General features: G+C 39.8%; 1 protein-coding gene across 1 annotated transcript in view; it reads right to left on the minus strand.

Moving 5' to 3' along the window:
- Positions 1–10,865: 10,865 nt before the first annotated feature.
- Positions 10,866–23,380, minus strand: part of LOC126022985 (retinol dehydrogenase 16-like) — a 45,152-nt gene continuing 32,637 nt past the window's right edge. The window contains 4 exon segments of the mRNA XM_049784025.1: positions 10,866–11,133; positions 11,910–12,070; positions 14,358–14,616; positions 16,464–16,779. Of these exon segments, the coding sequence (XP_049639982.1) occupies positions 10,922–11,133; positions 11,910–12,070; positions 14,358–14,616; positions 16,464–16,776 (945 nt within the window). The 5' untranslated portion in view covers positions 16,777–16,779 and the 3' untranslated portion in view covers positions 10,866–10,921.

Genomic DNA, 23,380 nt, shown 5'->3' on the forward strand with positions numbered 1-23,380 from the left:
TATTTAACTGTTGTGATTTACAAAGTTCTTCATAGTTGGGTTTCAGACATACAATGTTTCTGGGCCAATCCCACCACCAGTGTCAACCTTCCTGCACCAATGTTCCCAGAATGCATCCCGTGCCACCACCCCCTGCACCCACAGCCTGCCAGCATAACAGGCCCGTTCTTGATTTTGGTTGTTAAAATTTGAGTCTCCTGATTTCATTGTTGTTGATACTGGCTTGGATATTTATTTCTGTCCTTTCTTAACACCCTCAATGCACCTGAGACCTCTTGATGTCTTTCTTTTTCTTCTTGGTAACTAACATGTTTTCAACAAATTTGAATACAAAATTTACTATCATGACAAAAGTACAATTAATATGACTGCTATTGTATGACCCATTCATCTTCTTGAAAAAAAGAATTAAAAAAAGAATTGCACTCCGTAGTCAGATTGTTCAGAGGTATAGGCCCTATTTTACTATGTAAAAGGGGGTAATAATAAATAGGTAGAATGTTTGCCTTGGTTGCCTTGCAACCCAATCCTTGTGACTCCCAGTGCAAAGACAACCTAGTGTGTGAGCAAAAAACCAAGTATGTTAAACTCCACTCATTACAGTTATAGTAATAAGAAGAAAGATATGGGAACAAAGGGGAAAAACAACACTCATTTTTTTAAGTTCTTGAAATAATGTAGGTGTGTCACTTAAATTTTGGAGTCCAGTATTTCTACTTAAGAAACAAAACATGTAGCTATAATCCAGCAGAAAAATGGCCCAGCTCTTCAACTAAGCTCCAAAAGAAAATGATGTGCTCTGACTCTATCCAGGTAATCTGAGCTGGGATGAAAACTCAGGGGCCTTCTCAGAATGGGGGGTGGCAGGGCAGGCTTCCCTTTCTGCCTGAAGCCACAACAGCCCACTGCCACAACTGACATCCTCAAATAAAAACAGTCCAGTTCCTCAGATTAACCTTATCAAACTAAATTTGTCCCATATCTAAAGGTCCTCAAAATTTCATAGTAGTGTCATTCCAGTATAATCAGAGCAAACCTGATGGGAAAGTGACACAGAAGACCATCAAGCTCAGTGAACTTAAACAGTTTAATACAGAAATGGCTCAACTAGTACCAATTATAGGTGAGTAAATACTCAGAGTATTTAATATTTAGTATTTAATAACAAATTGAAAGATATAATCATTGTTTCAAATTGACCCTTATTGATTTAAATTCTGATCATTCCATTTGTCTTTGTGTTGTAACAAACATGATGAAATAAATTTGTGCCTACAAGATGGTGAGTGGGAAACTGGGGACGCTGGTGGAGGGAAGGTCACACTGGTGATGGATTGATATTTGAAAATTTATACCTAAAAATACTATATTATGAACAACTTGGTAAATCACAGTGTCATAATTAAAAATTATTTTTTAACTATTGAGCAACAGGAGAGATAATACAGTGGGTAAGGCATTTGCCTTATATGCAGCCAACCCAACTTTAATTCCTGGCATCCCATGTGATCCCCTAAGTCTTCCAGGAGTGATTCTGAGTATAGAGCCAAGAGTAACACTTGTGCACCATTAGGTGTGACCCAAACATCCCAAATAATTATTGGTTGAGTTTCTGTGGTTTACAATACTATTAATAACAGTTTCTCATGTACATAAATAATTCCAACATCACATCCATCAATAGTAAAACCACCTTCATTCCTCAAGGACCTAAATACTTTTCCTTTCAAACTTCCCACAACTCAATTTTTTGGATTATGTCTCCCTTTGGTTTTTGTGGTTACTTCAATGTGTATCTCGAAATCCCACATATAAACAAGATCATTCTGTAGCCATTCCTTTCCTTTGGCTGACTTTACTCAGCATGATAGCCTCTTTTTCCATGCCACAAAGGAAGGAATGCAAATTTTCAGTTATAAACTAGTGTAAACAAATAAAGTAGAGTAGTAATTAGCAGCAGTACATGGATCTTTATCAGAAAATACAAAATTTTCTTATTTTATGAAAGTTACTGTAGATGTCTCAACTTATTTTTCACTCTTCTCCTCTGTGAATTGTTCACATGACCCACTCCTAAATAGTACATGATTAATATCTTCCTGTCCATGAACTCAGCACTGTTGCATAAACAGCCAACTCTATATCAAGAACACTTGTCAGTTCTATACCTAGAAATTAATTCTAAAAGCCTCAGGTTAATTCTGCTGTTCTTGGAAAATATAAACTTGCCTTGTATAGCATTACAGAAAATCTTTAATCCCACACTCAATAAAATACAATTTCACTTTAACTCATGATTTGGGTGCAAAGCAGGTATCTAGGGACCAAACCCAGATTTTCATGTAAGCAAAGCATGTACTGTACAACTATAACTCTCGTCCTAACTTTTGTTTTTTTTTTTTATCTTTTTTAGTTTATAAAAGACCTCTCCAGAACTGATGTAGAGCATTTTTATGTGCCTTTTGGCCATCCACATTTTTCTTTGAAGAAGTTTCTGTTTATTTCTTCTCCCCATTTTTTGAAGGAATTAAAAATTTTTTATTAAGTTCTATAAGTATCTTGTATATCTTAGATTTTAGCTCCTTATCTGTTGGGTATTGAAGAGTTTCTCCCATTAGTGGGTGGCCGTTGTATCCTAGTCACTGTTTCCTGTGAGGTGCAAAATCTTCTCAGTTTAATGTAGTCCCTTTTGTTTATCTCTGCTTCCACTTGTTTGTACAGTGGTGTTTCCTTCTTGAAGATGCCTCTAGTTGCAATATCATGGAGTGTTTTGCCTACATATCCTTCTATGTACCTTATGGTTCAAGGGTCTGATAGCAAAGTCTTTAATCCATTTGGATTTGACCTTTGTGCCTGGTGTTAGATGGAGGTCCAAGTTTGCTTTTTTGCATGTAGCTAATTGTCCCAATACCGTTTGTTGTAGAGGCTTTCCTTGCTACATTTTGCATTTCTTGCCTCTTTATTGATTGAGTGTATGTCTGGGGAACATTCTCTGAATACTCAAGTCTATTCCATTTATCTGAGGATCTATCGTTATTCTAATACCATGCTGTTTCAAATGACCATTGCTTTGTAATACAATTTAAAGTTAGGAAAAGTGATTGGGAGACATTTATCCTCCACCTAGTGTTTCTTGTAGTCTTAAGTGTTCACTATACTAACTTATCCTCCCACATCCCTGCTCCAGTAGCAAACTTCCTACTGAAAACCAGTTCTCTAGCTCTTCATTTCTATTGCCTTTGAGCATTTAATGTTCCCTCACAAAGGTTCTTTATATCCCACATGTGAGTAAGATCATTCCGAGTCTGTTTCTCCTTCTCTAACTGATTTCATTCAACATGATACCGTTTAGATCCATCCACCTAACAACAAATTGCAAGATTTTATCTTTTATTATGGACAACTATTACTTTGTTGTATGTGTGGGCTATAATTTCTATAGTACAAATCAAATTTCTTATTATTTTTATATATAGTATTATTTATAATAATTATTAATATTTATAATAATTATTATTTATATTATTATTTATAATAATTACAAATTATTATAAAATTCTTATTTCATACATTGCCTTAGAATATTTGCTCTGAAGAGAGTACTTTTAAACAGTTTCATGGATTTTCTGTATTTTCTTTGTATGCTCTTCCTCTGGAGAAGAGAGAAAAATACGTACAGAAAGAAAATGGACAATTAAATACAAAGAGCACATAAAAACTATTGTTATATTTTACTATTTATATAAATATAATTGTCATAGAAAATGTTGTGGTGCTTTATTTAATAACAATTTATTGCATATTATAACATTGTTAAAAATGTGACCTGGATGCATTAAGATTAGTGATTTATGCTATTCGAAAACGGCGCTAGATTTCAAGTTCTGGGAGATCTATTATTGTCGGTACATGAACTACATCAGCAGGTGACCTTTGCAGAGACTTCAAAGGAAATGAATGGGAGTTGTCTATTTCTGCAGCTCTGGGAAAGCGGTAGGGACCTAGGTGTTTTGGCCAACCTTGGTCCTGACTTCTTCCACAAGCTACAGCCAAGACTCATCACTAGATGGCACCATGTTGCAATTGGCCTGAATGTATTTGTGCTGTGCACAAATTACCTCTCTCCGCTCTTGGTTTGCAGTGCTTGTTCCGGACTACGTTGCATTACTCTCACGTTTTGTTTTGTTTTGTTTGTTTGTGTGTGTGTGTGTGTGTAATAATGAAATTTTAATTCAATACAATAGCACAATAGGTAGGGCATCTGCCTTGCAAGCCACTGACCCAGGTTCTTTTTTTTTTTTTTTTTTCTTAAAACCCTTCAGCAGTGCAACATTCCCATCACCAATATCCAAGTGTCCCTCCTCCCCACCCCACACCGGCCTGTACTCTAGACAGGATTTCTACTTCCCTCATTCAGTCACATTTTGTTATGATAGTTCTCAGTGTAATTATTTCTGTGACTGCACCCAACAATCTCTGTGGTGAGCTTCATGTCAGGAGCTGGACCCTCCAGTCCTCTATTTTGTCTCTGAGAATCATTCCACAAATGTCTTTCATTTTTCTCAAAACCCATAGATGAGGGAGACCATTCTGTGTTTATCTCTCTCCCTTTGACTTATTTCACTCAGCATAATAGATTCCATATACATCCATGTATAGGAAAATTTCATGACTTCATCTCTTCTGACGACTGCACAATATTCCATAGTATATATGTGCCATAGCTTCTTTAGCCATTTATTGAGGGGCATCTAGGCTGTTTCCAGAGTCTGGCTATTGTAAACAATGCTGCAAAGAATGTAGGTAAGAGGAAGGGATTTGTGTATTATATTTTTGTGTTCCTCGGGTATATCTCTAGGAGTGGTATAGCTGGATCGTATGGGAGCTCAACTTCCAGCTTTTGGAGAAATCTCCATATCGCTTTCAAAATGGTTAGACTAGATGGCATTCCCACCAGTAGTGAATAAGAGTTCTTTTCCCTCCACATCCCGCCAGCACTGCTTGTTCTCATTCTTTATGATGTGTGCCAATCTCTGTGGTGTATTGATTAATTGATTGATTGGTGTGATTGTGGCCTCCCACCACAGAGATATCTTTCTTTTTCTTAACTCTAATTTTTTCCATCTTACTCTTATAGAAAAAACCTGGTCCAAACCAAAGCTGTTAACATTGCCCCAGGAATTCAATTTTTTTTAGTTTGTTGGGTAAAAGAATTTGAGAACAAGTCAGAGTTAAATAACATAAGGTAGTTTATTAAATCAACGTTCACACAATGAATTAAAGTGAATTAAGGTAACCTAAAGAAAGCATAATCTGGGGCCGGGCGGTGGCGCTAAAGGTAAAGTGTCTGCCTTGCCAGCACTAGCCTAGGACAGACCGCGGTTCGATCCCCCGGTGTCCCATATGGTCCCCCAAGCCAGGAGCGACTCCTGAGTGCATAGCCAGGAGTAACCTCTGAGCGTCAAACGGGTGTGGCCCAAAAACAAAAAACAAAAAAAAAAAAAAAAAAAAGAAAGCATAATTTCTGTGTTTTGTTTTGTTTTGGGGCCACACTCAGCGGTGCTCAGGGGTTACTCGTGGTTCTGTATTCAGAAATTGTTCCTGGCTTGGAGAACTGTTGCAAGTCAGCCCTTAATGGGGTTGACTGATGGAGAGATGAAGGATGAGGTCTTTCCCCTCCAGCTCGGAGCACGCATCTGCCACCCTGTTCAGCCGGCGGTTCTGAGGTGAAGCGGCAGGTAAACAGCTAGCAGACAGTCAGGCTTGTGAAAATATTAGCTTTATTTGGAGGACAAGACTGAAGCCCAAAGCCTAAGCGTCCATTCCACCCAAAAAGCTTCCCGCCTTCCACAGACCCTTGCTTTTATCTCCCAGAATCAGGTACCACCCAATGGTGGGATCAGGTACCACCCAATGGTGGGAGCAGAATCAGGTACCACCCTAGGGTGGAAGCAGAATGCCAGGTCAGACCCTAGGGTAGGGCACAATCACCGATCAGGGTAGGGTCAGTAGCATAATAATCCCATTGAAATGTTTACATACACAACAATTCCCTTGTTTGTTTTAGTAAACAAACAATATTGTCTACAATTATTAAAGGAAAAACTCGTCAATAAGAAAAGAGCGACTGTTTGCATAAGCGTATCACAGGAAAATGTAAAGAAAAACTTCTAACCTAAACACAGGGTGTCTAAAACCAGAAACATGTGTCAAGAAATGAACTACAAGCTCCTGAGATCTACGATGTACAAGATGAAGAATTCCAAGTAAGTTCTTCCTTAGAGAAGCAGATGGAGAATCTGAAATTCAATGATCAAGGATCTAGTAGGCAATGGGGAGCTCTCAGGGCAATCAGAAAGCCCAATTATAATCCGTAGACATAGATCCTTCCAAGAGACGCCAGAAAGGTTGTATAGCAGGCAAGAAAGAAGCACCTTTTCTCTATTTGTTGTTGTTGTTGTTGTTGTTGGTTTTTGGTATTAGGTTTTTGGGTCACACCCGGCAGCGCTCAGGAGTTACTCCTGGCTCTATGCTCAGAAATTGCTCCTTGCATGCTCAGGAGATTATATGGGATGCCGGGATTCAAACCACCATCCTTCTGCATGCAAGGGAAACGCCTTACCTCCATGCTATCCTTCTGGCACATATTCCATTCAAGTCCAGGTAGACCAGAAATCCCATCTTTGAGGGCATTGAATTAGGCCCTTATTTTGGAGGAAGAAGCATATAACCCCTGCACAGTGGGGGGCCACTGCAATGATGATCAATAGGCATCTGAACTTAATCCAAGTTTTAGTCCAGGCAGAAGTCCATATGAGGTCTGAAACTGATGTACCAAGTACTGTCAATTATTTATAGATGGGAGCTTAAGTCACAAACCGGAACAAAATGTTTAAGTCAAAGAACCTTCCTATGTAAATAAACAACTTGAGGGTCCATCTAAAATGGATAGAACCTCCTTTTAAACCTAGTATTTTTGCCTATGATGCATCCATGCAAAAAACCCAGAAATATCATTTAGAAAACTATAGACAGCAATATCTAACTCACTAACCTAAAGTCAAGAAAGCAATACCCTTATGTAATACAACATCAATTCCTAAGATTAAAAACTAAAAATAGAAAAACATTAATTACAATAGTCAAAAGAAGTGTAGTACCAAATATAAATTCAAAGGATTACAATTATAAGAAAAATACAAAAGGTGAAATTTCTACAGAGTCCAATACCAATCTGTAAAGATGAGGGGTCTGGAACTCTGAAAAGACCGGCAAGACACTTGATGGGTCTGGAAAACGGGTTGAAGCCTAGTACAGAAGATAACATCAAGCTGAATGAAGAAGGAAGGCCAATGCAGGCATCCATGTGTTGGGGCATCCTCAAGCGTTACATCTTTGCCATCATGAGTTGGTTGGGCTTCTGCATTTCCTTTGGGATCGGTGCAAACTTGGGGTAGCCATTTAGAAATGGTCAACAATAGCATTGTGTATGTGGATGGAAAACCAGAAATTCAGATAGCACTGGGATCCAGAGACTGTGGGTCTTATCCATGGATCTTTTTTCTGGGGTTACATTTGACACAAATTCCAGGTGGCTTCGTTTCCAACAAGTTTGCAGCAAACCTGGTACAAAACTCCAACAGTCACGGATTTCTTCCTCAGGCCGAGATCAGGAGGCTTGTAGTTGTGGGTGAAGGAGATGATTTGCACATGTGAAGGGAATCCTGAAAATTAAAAGTTAAGGACTAGGAAGAGAGAGGGAAGGATAAGGAAGACTAAATTGGGGAAGCTAAAGTTAGGAAAAAGGGAATATATACAAAGTATGCAAAACAGACAGACACAGAACAAGACATACACATACAGACTTCACAAAAAATATGGCCATCACACTCACTCATACCAAAAAATATTTGTTGGAAAGGATCCAAAAATTCAGCTTAATCAACAGAAAGTGCTTTAAAACATGATAGCCGGCAAACTGTTTAGATAAATCATTTCAAAATCAAAAAATAAAATATTTTTATGGCAGAGTAGAGCAGATCTGAAATAGAATTTCATGCACAATACAATCATGGAAAACTCCACTGTAAGTGTATAACATATATATACAAAGTTACTGTTTAACAGTAACTTTATGATAATCAATCATAGGTGAGGAGCACTGTGAAGAGAGTCCACCTAATAAATGAGGGCCTTTCCACCACCAGTGTTGTCCTCCCTTCATCCCTGTTCCCAAGCATATATCCCTTATCTCCCTCCTTTATCCTCCAGAATGCTAGTGTAACTAAAAGCATATATGCAGTTCCAGATATTTTTACTAGTGGTTTCTTAAAGGTTTAGAGTCAAAGGAGCACTGTAAAAACAATGTTAGAGTGGCAATTATCGTTTGCATGGGTCCACCAAAGTATGGGGGTCATGGAAAGGAAAAACTTTGGCCTAAGTACATGAAGACCCTTACCCCTGAAGTTTCCTGACATAAGACCATTTCTAGGCTCCAGGCAAACTAGTTTGTCCAATCCCAGTCATGTCTGTAGTGCCCATACAGTTATATTTTTCACAGTCTCTGTTGTTGGTATCATGTTTCTGTATTGAAGATCCTGAAATCTGTATATCCTACATTGAAGTCAGGATGGTGTGGGGCGGCGTTTAATTTCAACTCACAATTGAAGGGCAATGCAGAAAGCCCTGTCAAGTATGCAGGTCGTTGTTGTTGTTTAAATCTCAATGTTAAGGGATGACTCTTTTGAATAAATCGATATCAGAGCAGCAGTAGGGTCTTCCCTGGTAAAGGATTGTTTCCAGGTGATGTCAGAGACAACTTTGGATGTTTCATAGATGGCTTCCCTGGTTCAGGGGTGACTGGAAAATGCCCAAACCTCTGAGGCCTGTGCCAAGTCATCATGTCAATGTTCAGGGTGTAAGGTTCCATTGCACCACAAGATTTGTGTGTTCCTATCTCTATTAGATAAGAACTTATTTGTATGTATAGTATTTTCCATTTTAATGTGCCCATGCAAACAAGGAATAATGCCGACTAGCATTATAAGCGCATAAGGGGGCCGCAAGAACAAGTCCAACAATCCCGTGACCTAGTTCAAACATAAGCATTAAACTGAGGGACTCTTTCACCAAAGTTCCTTATTGAACAGTTCACAAAGAGAAAAAAAGATAAAAAGTGGGGAAAATAAACAATCTAACTTAAGACAGTGGACACAGTTGTCACTGTTTAAGAAAATTTGTGTGTTCCCATCTCTATAAGATAAGAATGTGTTTGTATGTAATTTCCCATTTTAATGTGCCTATGCAAAGGAAGAACAGTATCACATGGCGAGATTGGTGCCTAGGGGGATGCTAGAACAAGTCCAACTATCCAATTGACTAGGTTCTTATATAAACATTAAATGGAGGGACACTTCTACAAACTTCCTTATTTAACAAATAACCAAGGGAAGGAAAGATAGAGAGGGACTCTTCCACCAAAATACCTTATTGAACAGTTCACAAAGAGGAGAAAAGATAAAAAGTGGGGAAAATAAACAATCTAACATAAGACAGTGGATTCAATTGTCATCGTTTATGAGAATTAATCAAAAACCTAGTATGGTATCAACCACAGTTACAAAATGAAAAAAGGAAAGGCCAAGAGGCCTCTGGGAGTAAACAAGTAGGTAAAGAGTTCTGGCCTCTTCCCAGCCTGAGAGTCGATCCTCTCATTTTTATTTTGAAAATATATGGTACCCCCCCCTGAACTGGTCTCTTCCCAAACTGAGAGTCCATCCTCCCATTTTTATTTCAAATATATGGGTTGCAGAAAGGGAACTGGGATGGGGAAAGGACAAATTTGGTGATGGGTATTCCCCTGATTCAATGTTAGTATGTACCTAAAATACTACTGTGAAAGATACATAACCCATTATGATCACAATAAAAATTTTAAAAAATTTAAAAGCTTATCTAAAACATCTATATATGTATAATTGTTGCCAGGCCACATGCAAAGGCAAATAAGACTTGGTTTAAAATATGATTTATAGCATTCATGAGATTTTAAAGGAGTTAAGGCTTTTACATTGAATGTAGCCAACTGTAGTTCAATCTCAAATATCTCCCAAGCATTAGGAGTGATCAATGATTTTTACTGGGTATAACCCAAAAACCAAAAAGACAAGATACAAATCTCTGTGGATTTTCTATGACTACTTTAGATTATACTGTGCAATACATAATACATTATAAAAATAGTTCAAATACCATCTTCAGACAAGCAGAATCTATCTCTCAGGTAATCATAAAGATTACTCTGAAATAATCATTGTATTGAATACTTTGGACATTATAATGATTCTCTTAAAACCTGCTCTTTGTTTAGTGTGTCTATTGACTTTTTTAGACCACTGTTTAGTGCCAGGAATTCAGAGCCTTCTAGATGACAGTTTCCCACAATTAGGCACCTGAGGCTTATGGTCAGACTGGAGAGTATACCAAACCTTCAATACCACCAACAGTCATTTTCAGTGCAAAAGAATCTTTTTATTCTCCAAACCACATCCATCCATTTTCAGTCTTGCCCAGGGCCAAAACACAGGAAGCTATGGCTGAGTCCCCATGAGCAACTCATATGCCTCTAAATGGGGATTGCCTCCTAGGATGAAGACCATGATGCTCAGAGGCTTTACTGGACACTCAAAGAATAAGTAGTGTGTGCATTAGTGGGTCACTGTTCTTCAGAGACAAATGTGGATTTTTTTTAATATTGTATAATCTTGTATATCCCACTGAGGAATTAGAGGATATCAAAGAAGGAAACTTATTGGTTTCCTGCAGACAAGAAATCCTTCTCAATCCAATCTATTTCCCTCTTGATGCCTCTATTTTCTCATATGACACACAACCCTATCCTATGATGCACCTCATCTAGGCTTCACATAGCTTTGGCAGGCCTTGCAGAGTTCCATTTCAAGAAGGCATCCACCAGAAAAGTGGGCATGTAGCTCAGGGGGATAAGGATCAATTTGGCATCCCAGCCAGCTGAGTATCGGGTGCGAGGGTGACGGGAGGTCAGAGCATGTTCCATGCAGTCTGTCACCAATGTCAGGTCCAACTCTAGCTTGTATGTCTCAATGTTTTGTATCACTGTTCAGAAAGACAAATCATTGAAATATAATCTTTATTTGCAATCCCCCATACCCCTTTATTACTTACTGAAAGCATTAATTCATTAATAATTTATTATAATTTCATGATGGGTTGCATGCTAAGCACCAAATCTAAAATCATATCTTTAATAACTGACATGGATTTCCTCTGATAGTTTCTCACTGATTTACACAGCAACACTCTCTTCATGAGGACCACTGTGGCTGCTCTCTAGGAATTATATTCTCTATACAACCTATAACTGTTTACAAGTATGACAAATCTAGCTTTTTGAACAAACTGATCTACACCACATTGCTGTAAATTCAGGAGAGTCCTAACGCTAGCTTCAGTTTTACCTAATCTGATGAGAGTAGTCCAAGAATTAAAAGGTTTGGATTCTTTTTGTCTGTTTGTTTGCTTGTTTGGTTGGTTGGTTGGGTTTTTTGGTCACACCGGGCAGTGCTTAGGGGTTACTCCTGCTCCACGCTCAGAAATCGCTCCTGGCAGCTCTGGGGACCATGTGGAATACCGGGATTTGAATCAGTGACCTTCTGCATGAAATACAAACGCCTTACCTCCATGCTATCTCTCCAACCTCAGGACTGGATTCTTATCTTACTTACTGTAACTACATTAACAAAAGGATGGTATAGGCCATCTTTGTGGTGATTCTAACCAGGGCATGGACATAAACTGTAGGAATGACTAATGAAAGATTTAGACTTTCAAGAATTATTTTCTTTCCTCCCCCAAATCCAGTGAACACTTACAGTCTGTCAGAAACTTTTCCCCATAGATGTCTTTGACCTCTTCACTGGCTTTATTCCATGCAATATGAAGGCTCTGAATAACTCAAATGGGGCTCATTCCAGTCTTGAAAGCACCAGGCTCAATCACAACCACCTTCACCCCAAAGAAGGAGAGTTCCCTCCTGCAAATATACAGGACAGAGATTAATCTTAATGCCTTGGATTTTTTAATATCTTTATTTAAACACCTTGATTACAAACATGATTGTGGTTGGGTTTCAGTCATATAAAGAACACCCCCCTTCACCAGTGCAACATTTCCACCACCAATGTCCCAAATCTCCCTCCTTCCCACCCCACCCCGCCTGTGCTCGAGACAGGCTTCCTACTTCCCTCATTCATTCACATTGTTATGATAGTTCTTAATGTAGTTATTTCTCCAACTACACTCATCACTCTTTGTGGTGAGCTTCATGAAGTGAGCTGGAAATTCTAGCTCTCCTCTCTTTTGTCTCTGAAAATTATTGTAAGAATGTCTTTTATTTTACTTAAAATTCATGTATGAATGAGACCATTCTGTGTCTTTCTCTCTCCCTCTGACTTATTTCACTCAGCATAATAGATTCCATGTACATCCATGTATGGGAAAATTTCATGACTTCATCTCTCCTGACAGCTGCATAATATTCCATTGTGTATATGTACCACAGTTTCTTTAGACATTCATCTGTTGAGGGGCATCTTGGTTGTTTCTAGAGTCTTGCTATGGTAAATAATGCTGCAATGTTTATATAGGTGTGAGGAAGGAATTTTTGTACTGTATTTTTGTGTTCCTAGGGTATATCCCTAGGAGTGCTATAGCAGGATTGTATGGGAGCTCAATTTCCAGTTTTTGGAGGAATCTCCATATTGCTTCCCATAAAGGTTAGACTAGATTAAAAAAAGTTGAAAGTGGATATTCCTTGCAACATCAGTTGGCAAGAACAAATGTGATGATGACATAGTCTCTACATACAGAAGGCTTCTATATTTTCCCAAATATCTAATATATACAAATTAGCTCTAAAGTCTTACACTTCTGCTTATTGACCATACAGATAGTTCCACACCCACCCACACCATCACCAACATTCTAATTTTATCTTTCCCACAGCCACATTCTGTCCCTCTCTACCTCTGCTCTTGTCATTTCCTGATCAACTATCATCTATGTGTTTATTCTCTAAGAAAGTGCTCTTGGCATAGAAGGCAGCTACTGGGAAAGTACACACCTTTGTGCACATTAAATCTGTGGAAACACTGTCCTAGAATGTATTCTACCTGTATCACTAACTTTGGTATTCCTGGAACAACAATCAGAGTTAAGTGTGCAAGCACAACAAACAAGGATGGTGTTCTTGGTCTTCCAATAATAGCAAATAGGAAGGACAAGGTAAATATGAAACATCTCATGGAAAGGCTCATTTCTCCAATTTTAGTCAACTAGCTCTGAAGTCAGTTGGGTTCATAAATCTAATCAAAATAGTACTTTCCCGGGGCCGGTGAGGTGGCGCTAGAGGTAAGGTGTCTACCTTGCAAGCGCTAGCCAAGGAAGGACCGCGGTTCGATCCCCTGGCATCCCATATGGTCCCCCCAAGCCAGGGGCAATTTCTGAGCACTTATCCAGGAGTAACCCCTGAGCATCAAAGGAATGTGCCCCCCTAAAAAAATAGTACTTTCCCATCTGATTGTCTGTCATGGGTTCTGCTGCCATAGCAAGAAGAATCACTCCTTCCAGGAATCACATTCCTCTAAAGTTCATCCAATTCTACTGCAAATCTTCCCTTTAATAATAGACTGGCCCATTCTCATCTTTACCATGAACTCTGCAGCATAGTATCAATCCCTCTTACTCTAGGTTGATCATATCCCTCTCTTAGGACCCTTCCTGCAATACTTTGTAGAACAACAAGTAGCATTTTCAACTTAGAGCCTCTCTCCAATATACTCTGCTATGCAACTGGCTATAAGACCACCACAGCTAAATCAGTGGCCAACATCATGAGAGGTGAACACACCGCTTCTGATCCTGCCCCTTTCTTGAGTTTCTTGCATTGCTCGGTCAAAAAGAAATTGCCTTCTCCTCACAATCAGCTGTACTCCAGGAATATCTCTCAAACACAGTCAAAAGGTCTAACCGAATTTACAGTCTCCTAGGTGAAACTATTATGGAGAAGAAGTCATGGGTCCATAACTAAAATGTCCCAGTTCAGTTCTACTTTAGATCCATTACTAAGAGCCCTCTTTCATAGAAGAAACATGGTACAAGCCAGGTTTTTATTCAGGACCCAGAACATAGAAAGTTCAGTACAAGTGGCACTAAGAAGTCAGAGGGCTGATAAGGAAGAGTCTCAAGTAGGTGATGGAATGACCTCCAGGAAATGCTCCTGAAAAGACAGCAGCAGGAACTCCACAGGTTCCCTTCCTTACCTGAGGGAGTCAGAGAAGGACTCGATGCCAAACTTGGAGATGCTGTAGCCACCAGAACCAATGGCCACACGACCAGCCATGCTGGAGACATTGACCACACGGCCCTGGGCTTTCCTCAGCAGGGGCAGCAGACTCAGAGTCAGGTCAATCACTCCCAGCAGGTTCACATCCAGTACCTTCATGAAATCCTGTCTGGTCTGCCACTCGTTGGGACCGAAGACCCCTACAATGCCAGCATTGTTCACCAGTCCCCAAAGTCCTAAACACAGAGGTTGGGGAATATCAGTGTTCTGTGACTTGCCAGAAATCACAGCTTTGTTCCCCAGACCTAAACTTCCCCCTCAAGGACATTGATAGATTGCATGGAAATGGGCAGAACAGAACCTAATGGGCCTTCCTCAGGACTGAAGCTTAATGCTGTCATGTCCTGAATGACAAATTGGGCCTGAGTTTGAGTCTAACAAACCTATGTTGTGGCTGAGGCATTATAGATATTCCCCTGCATTTCTATGTGTCTTCAGAGCTTTATTAGTGGGTGCAACACAACTACAGTTGCCCAAAAAGGCAGAGAGAAGGACTAAGAAAGGTAGAGAAACAGAGGAAGATAGACACGGAGGAAGACAACAAGGCTCTCAATGGATTTGACTTTGCTCAGAAAAATTTTTGTTTGTGTTTTGCTTTATTGCTTTATTTTGGGTTTCTTTTGAACAACTCTTGCTGTGTCTTGGGCTTACTCTTAGCTCTGCACACAAGAATCATTCCTGGCAAGACTTAGATAACCCTACTGGATGCCAGGGATGGAACCTGGGTTGTCCACTTACAAGGCAAGAGCTCTATCCTCAGTATTATCATATTAGCCCAGTTTTACTCAGGAAAGTACTGAAGATTTAAAGATAACTTTCCTAGTCTGCAGGACACTTGAGGGGCATCAGTAGTATCAGAGTAAGTGAGGGAGGAGCTCAAATGATAGTACAACAGGTAGGTGTATGTTTGCCTTGTATTTTGGCTAACCCATTTTGATCCTTGGCATCTCCTATAGTCCACCAAGCAGTATCAGAAGGAATTTCTGAGATGAGGGCTGGAAGGACCAGCTCACAATATGAAGCTCACCATAAAGAGTGCTGAGTGCATTTAGGGAAATAACTACACTAATAACTATCATGACAATCTTAATGAGTGAGAGAAGTAGAACGCCTATCTTGAATACAGGCAGGGGTGGGGAAGGAGGAGAGGGGGCATTGGTGGTGGGAATGTTGCACTAGTGAAGAGAGGTGTTCTGTTTATGACTAAAACCTAACTACAATCATGCCTGTAATTATGGTGCTAAAATAAAGATTTTTTATTCATTCCTATTGTTTAAAGATTTTTCTTTTCTTTTTTCTTTTTAATAATTTATTTAAACATCATCATTACAAACATAATTTTAGTTGGGTTTCAGTCATATAAAATAAAGATTTTATTTTTAAAAAAAAAAAGAAGAAATAATTTCTGAGTGCAGAGCAGGAGTAACCCCTAAGGAGCACTGAGTTTTACTCCCAAAAATAATTAATTTTTAATTTTAGTAAGGAATTGTAGAGAACTTAAGTTCAAATCCAGTACTTACCCATGCTCCATGTGAAACTTACACTCCAACATCTTCCTCTCACACCCTTAAAGTGCAGACTGTTCAGACCCCAACAGTGACATCAAGGAAAGAAAACTACCTTTGTGCTCCAACATCCCAGCTGAGGATTGCCTATGGCTGACATCATATGAACATTCCAGAAAAGGAGACAGAGTCCTAACTTGCCTGCTGGGTCCCAGTCCCAAAAGTCTCCATACCCAAACAGTGCCATATTAAGGGACCCCTCCAAAAAAAAAAAAAAAAAAAAGAAAAAGAAAAAAAAATCTGTTAAGAGAGGATATGACAAAGATAGGAGGTCTGAAAAGACGCATATCAACCCAGCAGCACAGAACCCCAGGGACCAGGGACTGTACAAGGCACAGAAGCTGGTGACTGAGAGCTCATGGGACTCAAGTCCTGAAAGCAACAGGGTTTTGACTAGGAAGCACACCCAGTGCCCCACCTCCAGACACAGACACAGAAAAGCAGACAGCTCAGCATACCTCTGTCTCCTGTGTGATCCTTCACCCACTGGGTGGCAGCAGCGATGCTCTCCGTCTTCGTGACATCCAGGATCACTGTGTCCAGCCTGTCCGAAGTCTGCGCCCTCAACTTCTCAGCTCCCTTCTCTGTCAGACATGCAGCCAGCACCCTCAAGCCCTTCAGGTCTAGCTGCCTGGCCAGCAGGTTCCCAAAGCCTGAGTCACAGCCTGTGATGAAGACGTACTTGTCCTGCAGCTGGTCAACCACCTGCCTCTCCTTATACCAGCGCACAAGGTAGTACAAGCCTACTAGGACCACCAGGTATAGCCACATGACCTGTAAAAGTCAGAAATATAACTCCAGGGGACATCAGAATAGGTCTGTGTGTGAAAGCAATGTTGATCACTGGGGTATTGGTTTGTAAACCAGCCTACAGTGTCTATACAAGGCCCTCAATGCTTTCCTGTTTAATTAACTGTAGTTAATTGTGTCCTCCTTCCATGCTCTGTACCAGATCTTCCTAAGTGATTTCCACTCAAGACCCCATTCGCTTAAGAAATTTTTATACAACTCCAGGCATACATATCAAGCATTTATTGATTACAAATCATAAAGAAATTTATTTTAAAATAAACTTCTTTAAGTTTACCACATGAGGTGTAACTCAAGTTTGAGGGGCAAGGCTCTGTGCTACTTTGCCCAGTTCTAATAGGTTTTGTCAGATTCCCAATAACTTTCAAGGTTCCCCAACCAACCTCTCTGCTTCTCCTACTCTTCTGTCCTTCTCCTTCTCTTCTCTTTCACTCACTCGTCGTTCTCTTACTCTTGCTCTCCCTTGCTCACTCTCTCTAGCTCTCTCTCTTTTGCGTGCTCTCTCTCTCTCTCTCACTCTCTCTCTCTCTCTCTCTCTCTCTCTCTCTCTCTCTCTCTCTCTCTCTCTCTCTCTCTCTCTCTCTCTCTCTCTCTCTCTCTCTCCTCTAAACTGCCTGCAGCATACAAACATGGGAGCCTCATCCAGTTCGCATGAGTCAGCACACTCTTACATAACTTTCTGCTCATCACTGATTTGGGGCTCTCTGAGATCATGAATAAACTAAGTTAAAAAAAATAAGGGATTTAAAAAAATTTTATATAAATAAATAAAATAAGAGGATTCAAGCCTTGTTCCACTATCACTCTGTGTGAGCCCCAGCATCTGGGATTCCCAGCTGGCTCAGTACACAAACACCCCTGAGACAACAGTTCCTCTCAGCATCTCGAGAATTTGGAGGAAAAGGCAGAGTGATTAAAAATAAAAATAAAAATAAACTTTCTACAGGCCAGAGCAATATTACAGTTCGTAGGGTGTTTGCCTGCACACAGCCAACCTGAGATCAATCCCTAGCTCCCAGATGGTCCTCTGAGCTTTCCAGGAGTAATTTCTGAATGCAGAGCTAGGAGTAAGTACTGCCGGGTGTGGCCCAAAAAGAAAAACAAAAAAAATCACAAAAACCTTTCTGAAAAAGGGATGTATTAGTAAAAGGGTCTGAGAACAGGAGAGAGTATGCAACCTCAGAGAAGGAGCAGGAGGGAATGAGGAAGATGTGGGGACACAGGCAGGAGTGAAACTTCTCTGACTGGCAGAGAGGGGCTGAGAGAAGCACAGACAGTGAGTCTCCTGGTCACACTCCCTCAGATGACCTGTCTCAAGCTCTGTCACCTGCAAATGGTGCCCTCACTTCCTCTGTGCACAACTTACCCTCACAAGCTCACATCACAACTCAAAAAACTTGGATACTGAGACTGTCAGAGTAGCTGCCCTGGGCAGGAATGGACTTCTGAGCCTCACTGTAACAGGGAGAACTGTGCCCCAAGGGAAAGGTGAGTTAAATTTGTATCAGGAAATGATGGGGGGGTGCCTCCTTTCTTGGTTACAAGTGAGGACGAAACCCTGACCCTCAGACATTGTCCTTTCCCTTGAGGGGAACCAGTGCATATGGGTTCCCCGGGAAACAAGAGCAGGAATGGGATGGGCAGAACCCACAGTCAGTTTCCCACTCCATGCATCTCTCTTTGCTCACACTTGTCTCTGGTCACAGGAAATTGGGGAGGAAAAAGGAGCAGTGAGGAGGCGAGAATAACCACACAGTGATCAATACGCTCAGATTTTCTCCTTAAATACAAACACAGCAGAACATAGAATACAGGGTTATGGTCACAGGTCTGAAAGTGTGTGCCCGGGCTCAGAAGGCCCACTACTCCTCCAGAGACCAGTATCTCCTGCTGCCCAGGAACCCAGCACCATCCTAGCTCTGGCCCAGATGAGAAATGGAGAGACAAGATCTCTTCTCTAAAGGGTCATAGAGAGTCAGAATTTTTCTTTCTTTTTTTTTTGAGGTATATATTTGTTTTATTGAATATTGATAAATAAAATAACAAATGCATGCAGAAATTCAAATATCCACTTTTTATGTCGCAACTGTATCATTAGATACTTTCCATTACATAACACTAAGGTAATTTAGACTCTGAGTTAAACACACTCTGTTCCTGATACATGTGGCATCAGTATAAATACAACTGAAAATATACATTCTTTATCAAATGAACAATAATTATTTTTGTGATGTGTCAGTGAAAACAATTAAAAATGTTATGTGAATGAAGTTGCATCAAGCTAATCTTATAGAATATTTCAACACAATATTTAATATAGAATTTCTTAGTCATAAAAGCAAATTCTGAATAAACTAGCTCAATACAGTCTCCTTAGAGGTCAGCACTTACTAATCATAAATATTAAGGGTAAATTGGCATTAAATAAGAAGGACCAATCCTTCTTTGCATAATATTAATTAGTAATAATTATTATTTATTACTTTAACCATACATAAATTCATGTGTAAGGTATTAATTCACCCTATTATGTTTTTAATTTTTTTATTGTGGCCAAAGTGAATTACAAATCTTACACAGTGATATTTAAGGTACACGGTGACAATAAAGGAGGGCCTTTCCACCACCAGTGTTGTCCTCCCTTCATCCCTGTTCCCAAGCATATATCCCTTATCTCTCTCCTTTATTTTCCAGAATGCTAGTGTAACTAAAAGCATATATGTTAACACTAATGTTAACCTTTTTTTTTTTTTTCTTGCAGTTCCAGATATTTTTGCTAGTGGTTTCTTAAAGGTTTAGAGTCAAAGGAGCACTGTAAAAACAATGTTAGTGTGGCAGTTATCATTTGCATGGGCCTACCAAAGTATGGGGTCATGGAAAGGAAAAACTTTGGCCTAAGTACAAGGAGACCCTACCCCTAAAGTTTCCTGACATAAGACCATTTCTAGGCTCCAGGTAAACTAGTTTGGACTCTCAGGCTGGGAAGAGGCTAGTACTCTTTACCTACTTGTTTATTCTCAGTGGCCTCTTGGCCTCTTCCTTCTTTCATTGTGTAACTGTGGTTGCTACCATACTAGGTTTCTGATTATTTCCCATAAACGTTGACAATTGAGTCCACTGTCTTAAGTTAGATTGTTTATTTTCCCCACTTTTTATCTTTTCTCCTCTTTGTGAACTGTTCAATAAGGTATTTTGGTGAAAGAGTCCCTCTCTATCTTTCCTTCCCTTGGTTATTTGTTAAATAAGGAAGTTTGTAGAAGTGTCCCTCCATTTAATGTTTATATAAGAACCAAGTCAATTGGACTTGTTCTAGCATCCCCATAGGCACCAATCTTGCCATGTGATACTGTTCTTCCTTTGCATAGGTACATTAAAATGGGAAATTATATACAAACATGTTCTTATCCTATAGAGATGGGAACACACAAATTGTGAACTGTTCAATAAGGAATTTTGGTGAAAGAGTCCCTCAGGTTAATGATTATGTTTGAACCAGGTCACAGGGATTGTTGGACTTGTTCTTGCGGCGCCCTTATGTGCTGATACCACCAGCTGGCATTATTCCTTGTTTCCATGGGCACATTGAAATGGAAAATACTATACATATAAATAAATATCTAATAGATATAGGAACACACAAATCTTGTGGTGCAATGGAAACTTACACCCTGAACATTGACATGATGACTTGGCACAGGCCTAAGAGGTTTGGGTATTTTCCAGTCACCCCTGAACCAGGGAAGCCATCTATGAAACATCCAAAGTTGTCTCTGACATCACCTGGAAGCAATCCTTTACCAGGGAAGACCCTACTGCTGCTCTGATATCGATTTACTCAAAAGAGTCTTCCCTTAACACTGAGAAGATTTAAACAACAACAACGACCTGCATACTAGACAGGGCTTCCTACATTGCCCCTTTATTGAGAGTTGAAATTAGATGCCGTCCACACCATCCTGACTTCAACGTAGGATATACAGATTCCAGGACCTTCAATACAGAAGCATGAGACCAACAACTGAGACTGTGAAAAATATAACTGTATGGGCACTACAGAAAATGACCGGGATTGGACAGAATTTCTTTTCTAGGAAGGCGTCGCAGACAAGGAGTCAAGACGAGGAGAAGGACATATCCCACTCCCAATACTAAGCTTCATTTTGACTCTTGAAGTCATAGAATATAGGGCAGTATGGGTGAAGGTTTTTTGGAGCTCAGAGTTCATGGCAGCCTGGAAAGTGACAAGCTCAGAGGAGGGAAAAAAAGGTGAATAAGGAGCCCAGACTGACGGTCACTTACCTGGATCTACCAAGATCACAGTGTAAGTCCTAATGTTCATAGGCAGGGACTAGTTTCTGCAAATTTCTGTGAAAGACTGTCTAGCACTGGCCCAGCCTCCCAGTCCTGGTCTCATATTGCACTCTGGCCCAGGGCAGGCACTGTACCTCTCTCCTGGGCTTCATATTATACCACTGAGCGTCACCCAAAAACAAACAAACAAAAAAAGATGTGAGGTGTGACATTTAGGCAGAACAGATCTAGACAGGAAAGTGAGACATTTTTTATTATAAGTTTTTAAGCCATTTTATCTACACTTTTCCAATTTATTTAAAAATTTTCTATCCTGGGGCTAGAGTGATTTCTGGGCACAGAGCCACAAGTAACCTCTGAGTAGTGTTGAGTGTGTCCCAAAAACCAAAAAAGTTTTTAAAAAATTTCTATTCTTTGAGAAAATATTATGTAATAAAGGGGTTGCTTAGATCACCATTGACCACAGAGCTTAGGAAGGGGAAGGACAGAGAAGGAAATAAATCAAGATGGAAGAAAGAAGTAGAGAAAGGGAAATAACAAAGGAACAAGGATCAGGGCTTCAGTTATAATGATGATGTGAGAGAGTATTATAGCTATTAACCCAAGTACAGACTCAATACTGAAAACATGGGATCTAAGCTGCAACCACCAAAGTTTGGAATATGCCTCTCAAAGTGGCAGGCAAATGAGGTGTGGGGAAAGTAGGGGGTGCTAGAGTATGGGAACACTAGTGGTAGGAGTTGACACTGGTCATGGGACTGGTGTTGAAATATTATATGTTTAAAACTCAACTATCAATAACTTTATAAATCATAGTTCTTTAACTAAAATTTTTTTTGGTTTTTTTTTTTTTTTGAGGGGGCCACATCCACTGACGCTCAGGGAATACTCCTGGCTACACTCTCAGAAATCGCTCCTGGCTTGGGAGACCATATGGGATGCTGGGAGATCGAACAGAAGTCCGTCCTAGGCTAGCATGGGCAAGGCAGACACCTTACCACTTGTATCACTGCTCTGACCCCTCTTTAACTAAATTTTAAATGTTTTAATATATATATAATATTTTTCTTATTTTTAATTTTTTATTGAGACCATTGTGAATTACAAGTTCTTCATAGTTGGATTTTAAGCATAGTGACAGTGAATTAGGACAATTCCCACCACCAGTGTTGACCTCTCTCCACCAAAGTTCCTGTCTGCATCCCATATCTCCACCCTGACCTGCCAGTGTAACAGGTCCATTTTATGTTTAGATTGTTATAGTTTAGGTCTCTTAATTCTATTGTCATTGACTTTGGCTTGGGTATTTAGTTCTGACCTTTTTTCTTCACCAATGACCTAAGACCATTTGGTCCCTGGGCCTCATCCTCTCTCTTTTTTTTTTTCTTTTCTCAATTTGTAGAAAAACGCAGAATTATGAAGTAAAACAAAGTAAATTATGCCCCAAGTTGTATGAAAAAGGTGGGAGCCCTCATCTAGAAGATAAAAATAATTTTTTAAAAAAGAAGGGGTGGTAGGGCTTTTTTTGTTTGTTGCATAAGCACAGCAAATGTTGGAGGAAATTAGAAAGGAAATACCCTTGACCTAAAAGAAACACACAGGGTGTTTCTACCCGTGAAGCAACCTATCAGAGGACCAATTTCTGGCTCCGAACATTCTAAGTGTCCAATCCCAAGTTCTTTATTCTTGGTCCCAGGAAAAGTTCTACTCAATCATGGTTGTGGTAATCAGTTTTTTGTTACTAGAGATCTTGGTTTTCGCACAGATTTTATGTTGAAACCAGGTTGTCATGGAATGTCTTCTGATTTCATCTCACCATTAAATGGTGAGGCAGGGAAACCTGCCCTGAAAGCAAGTTGTTGCTGTTTCCTACTCATCAGGAAGCAAGTAGGTGCCAGGGCAGCTTTAGGGCCTCCCCTTGTAGAAGTTGCATTTCTGGTGCTAGTGCAGGAAACTGTGCTGGTTCCAGGAATGGGATCCAAGGTTTAGGGTTGGACTGCCAGTGTTTGATCAGCTGAGGCTTAAGTCAAATCACTATGACAAATGTTCAGAGTAAAAGGCATCCCTGCACTATAAAATTTATGAGTCCTATCCCTATTAAATAAGAACTTCTTTCTACAGATAAGATTTCCCCGTTTTAATGTGCCTATGCAAAAAGGAACAATGCCACATGATACTACTAGAGCATATGGGGATAAAAATTACAAGTTAAACAATCTATACCTTGGTTCTAACATGAACTCAGATTTCA

Source organism: Suncus etruscus, chromosome 11, assembly GCF_024139225.1.
Source record: "Suncus etruscus isolate mSunEtr1 chromosome 11, mSunEtr1.pri.cur, whole genome shotgun sequence".
NCBI classification, from domain to species: Eukaryota; Metazoa; Chordata; class Mammalia; order Eulipotyphla; family Soricidae; genus Suncus; species Suncus etruscus.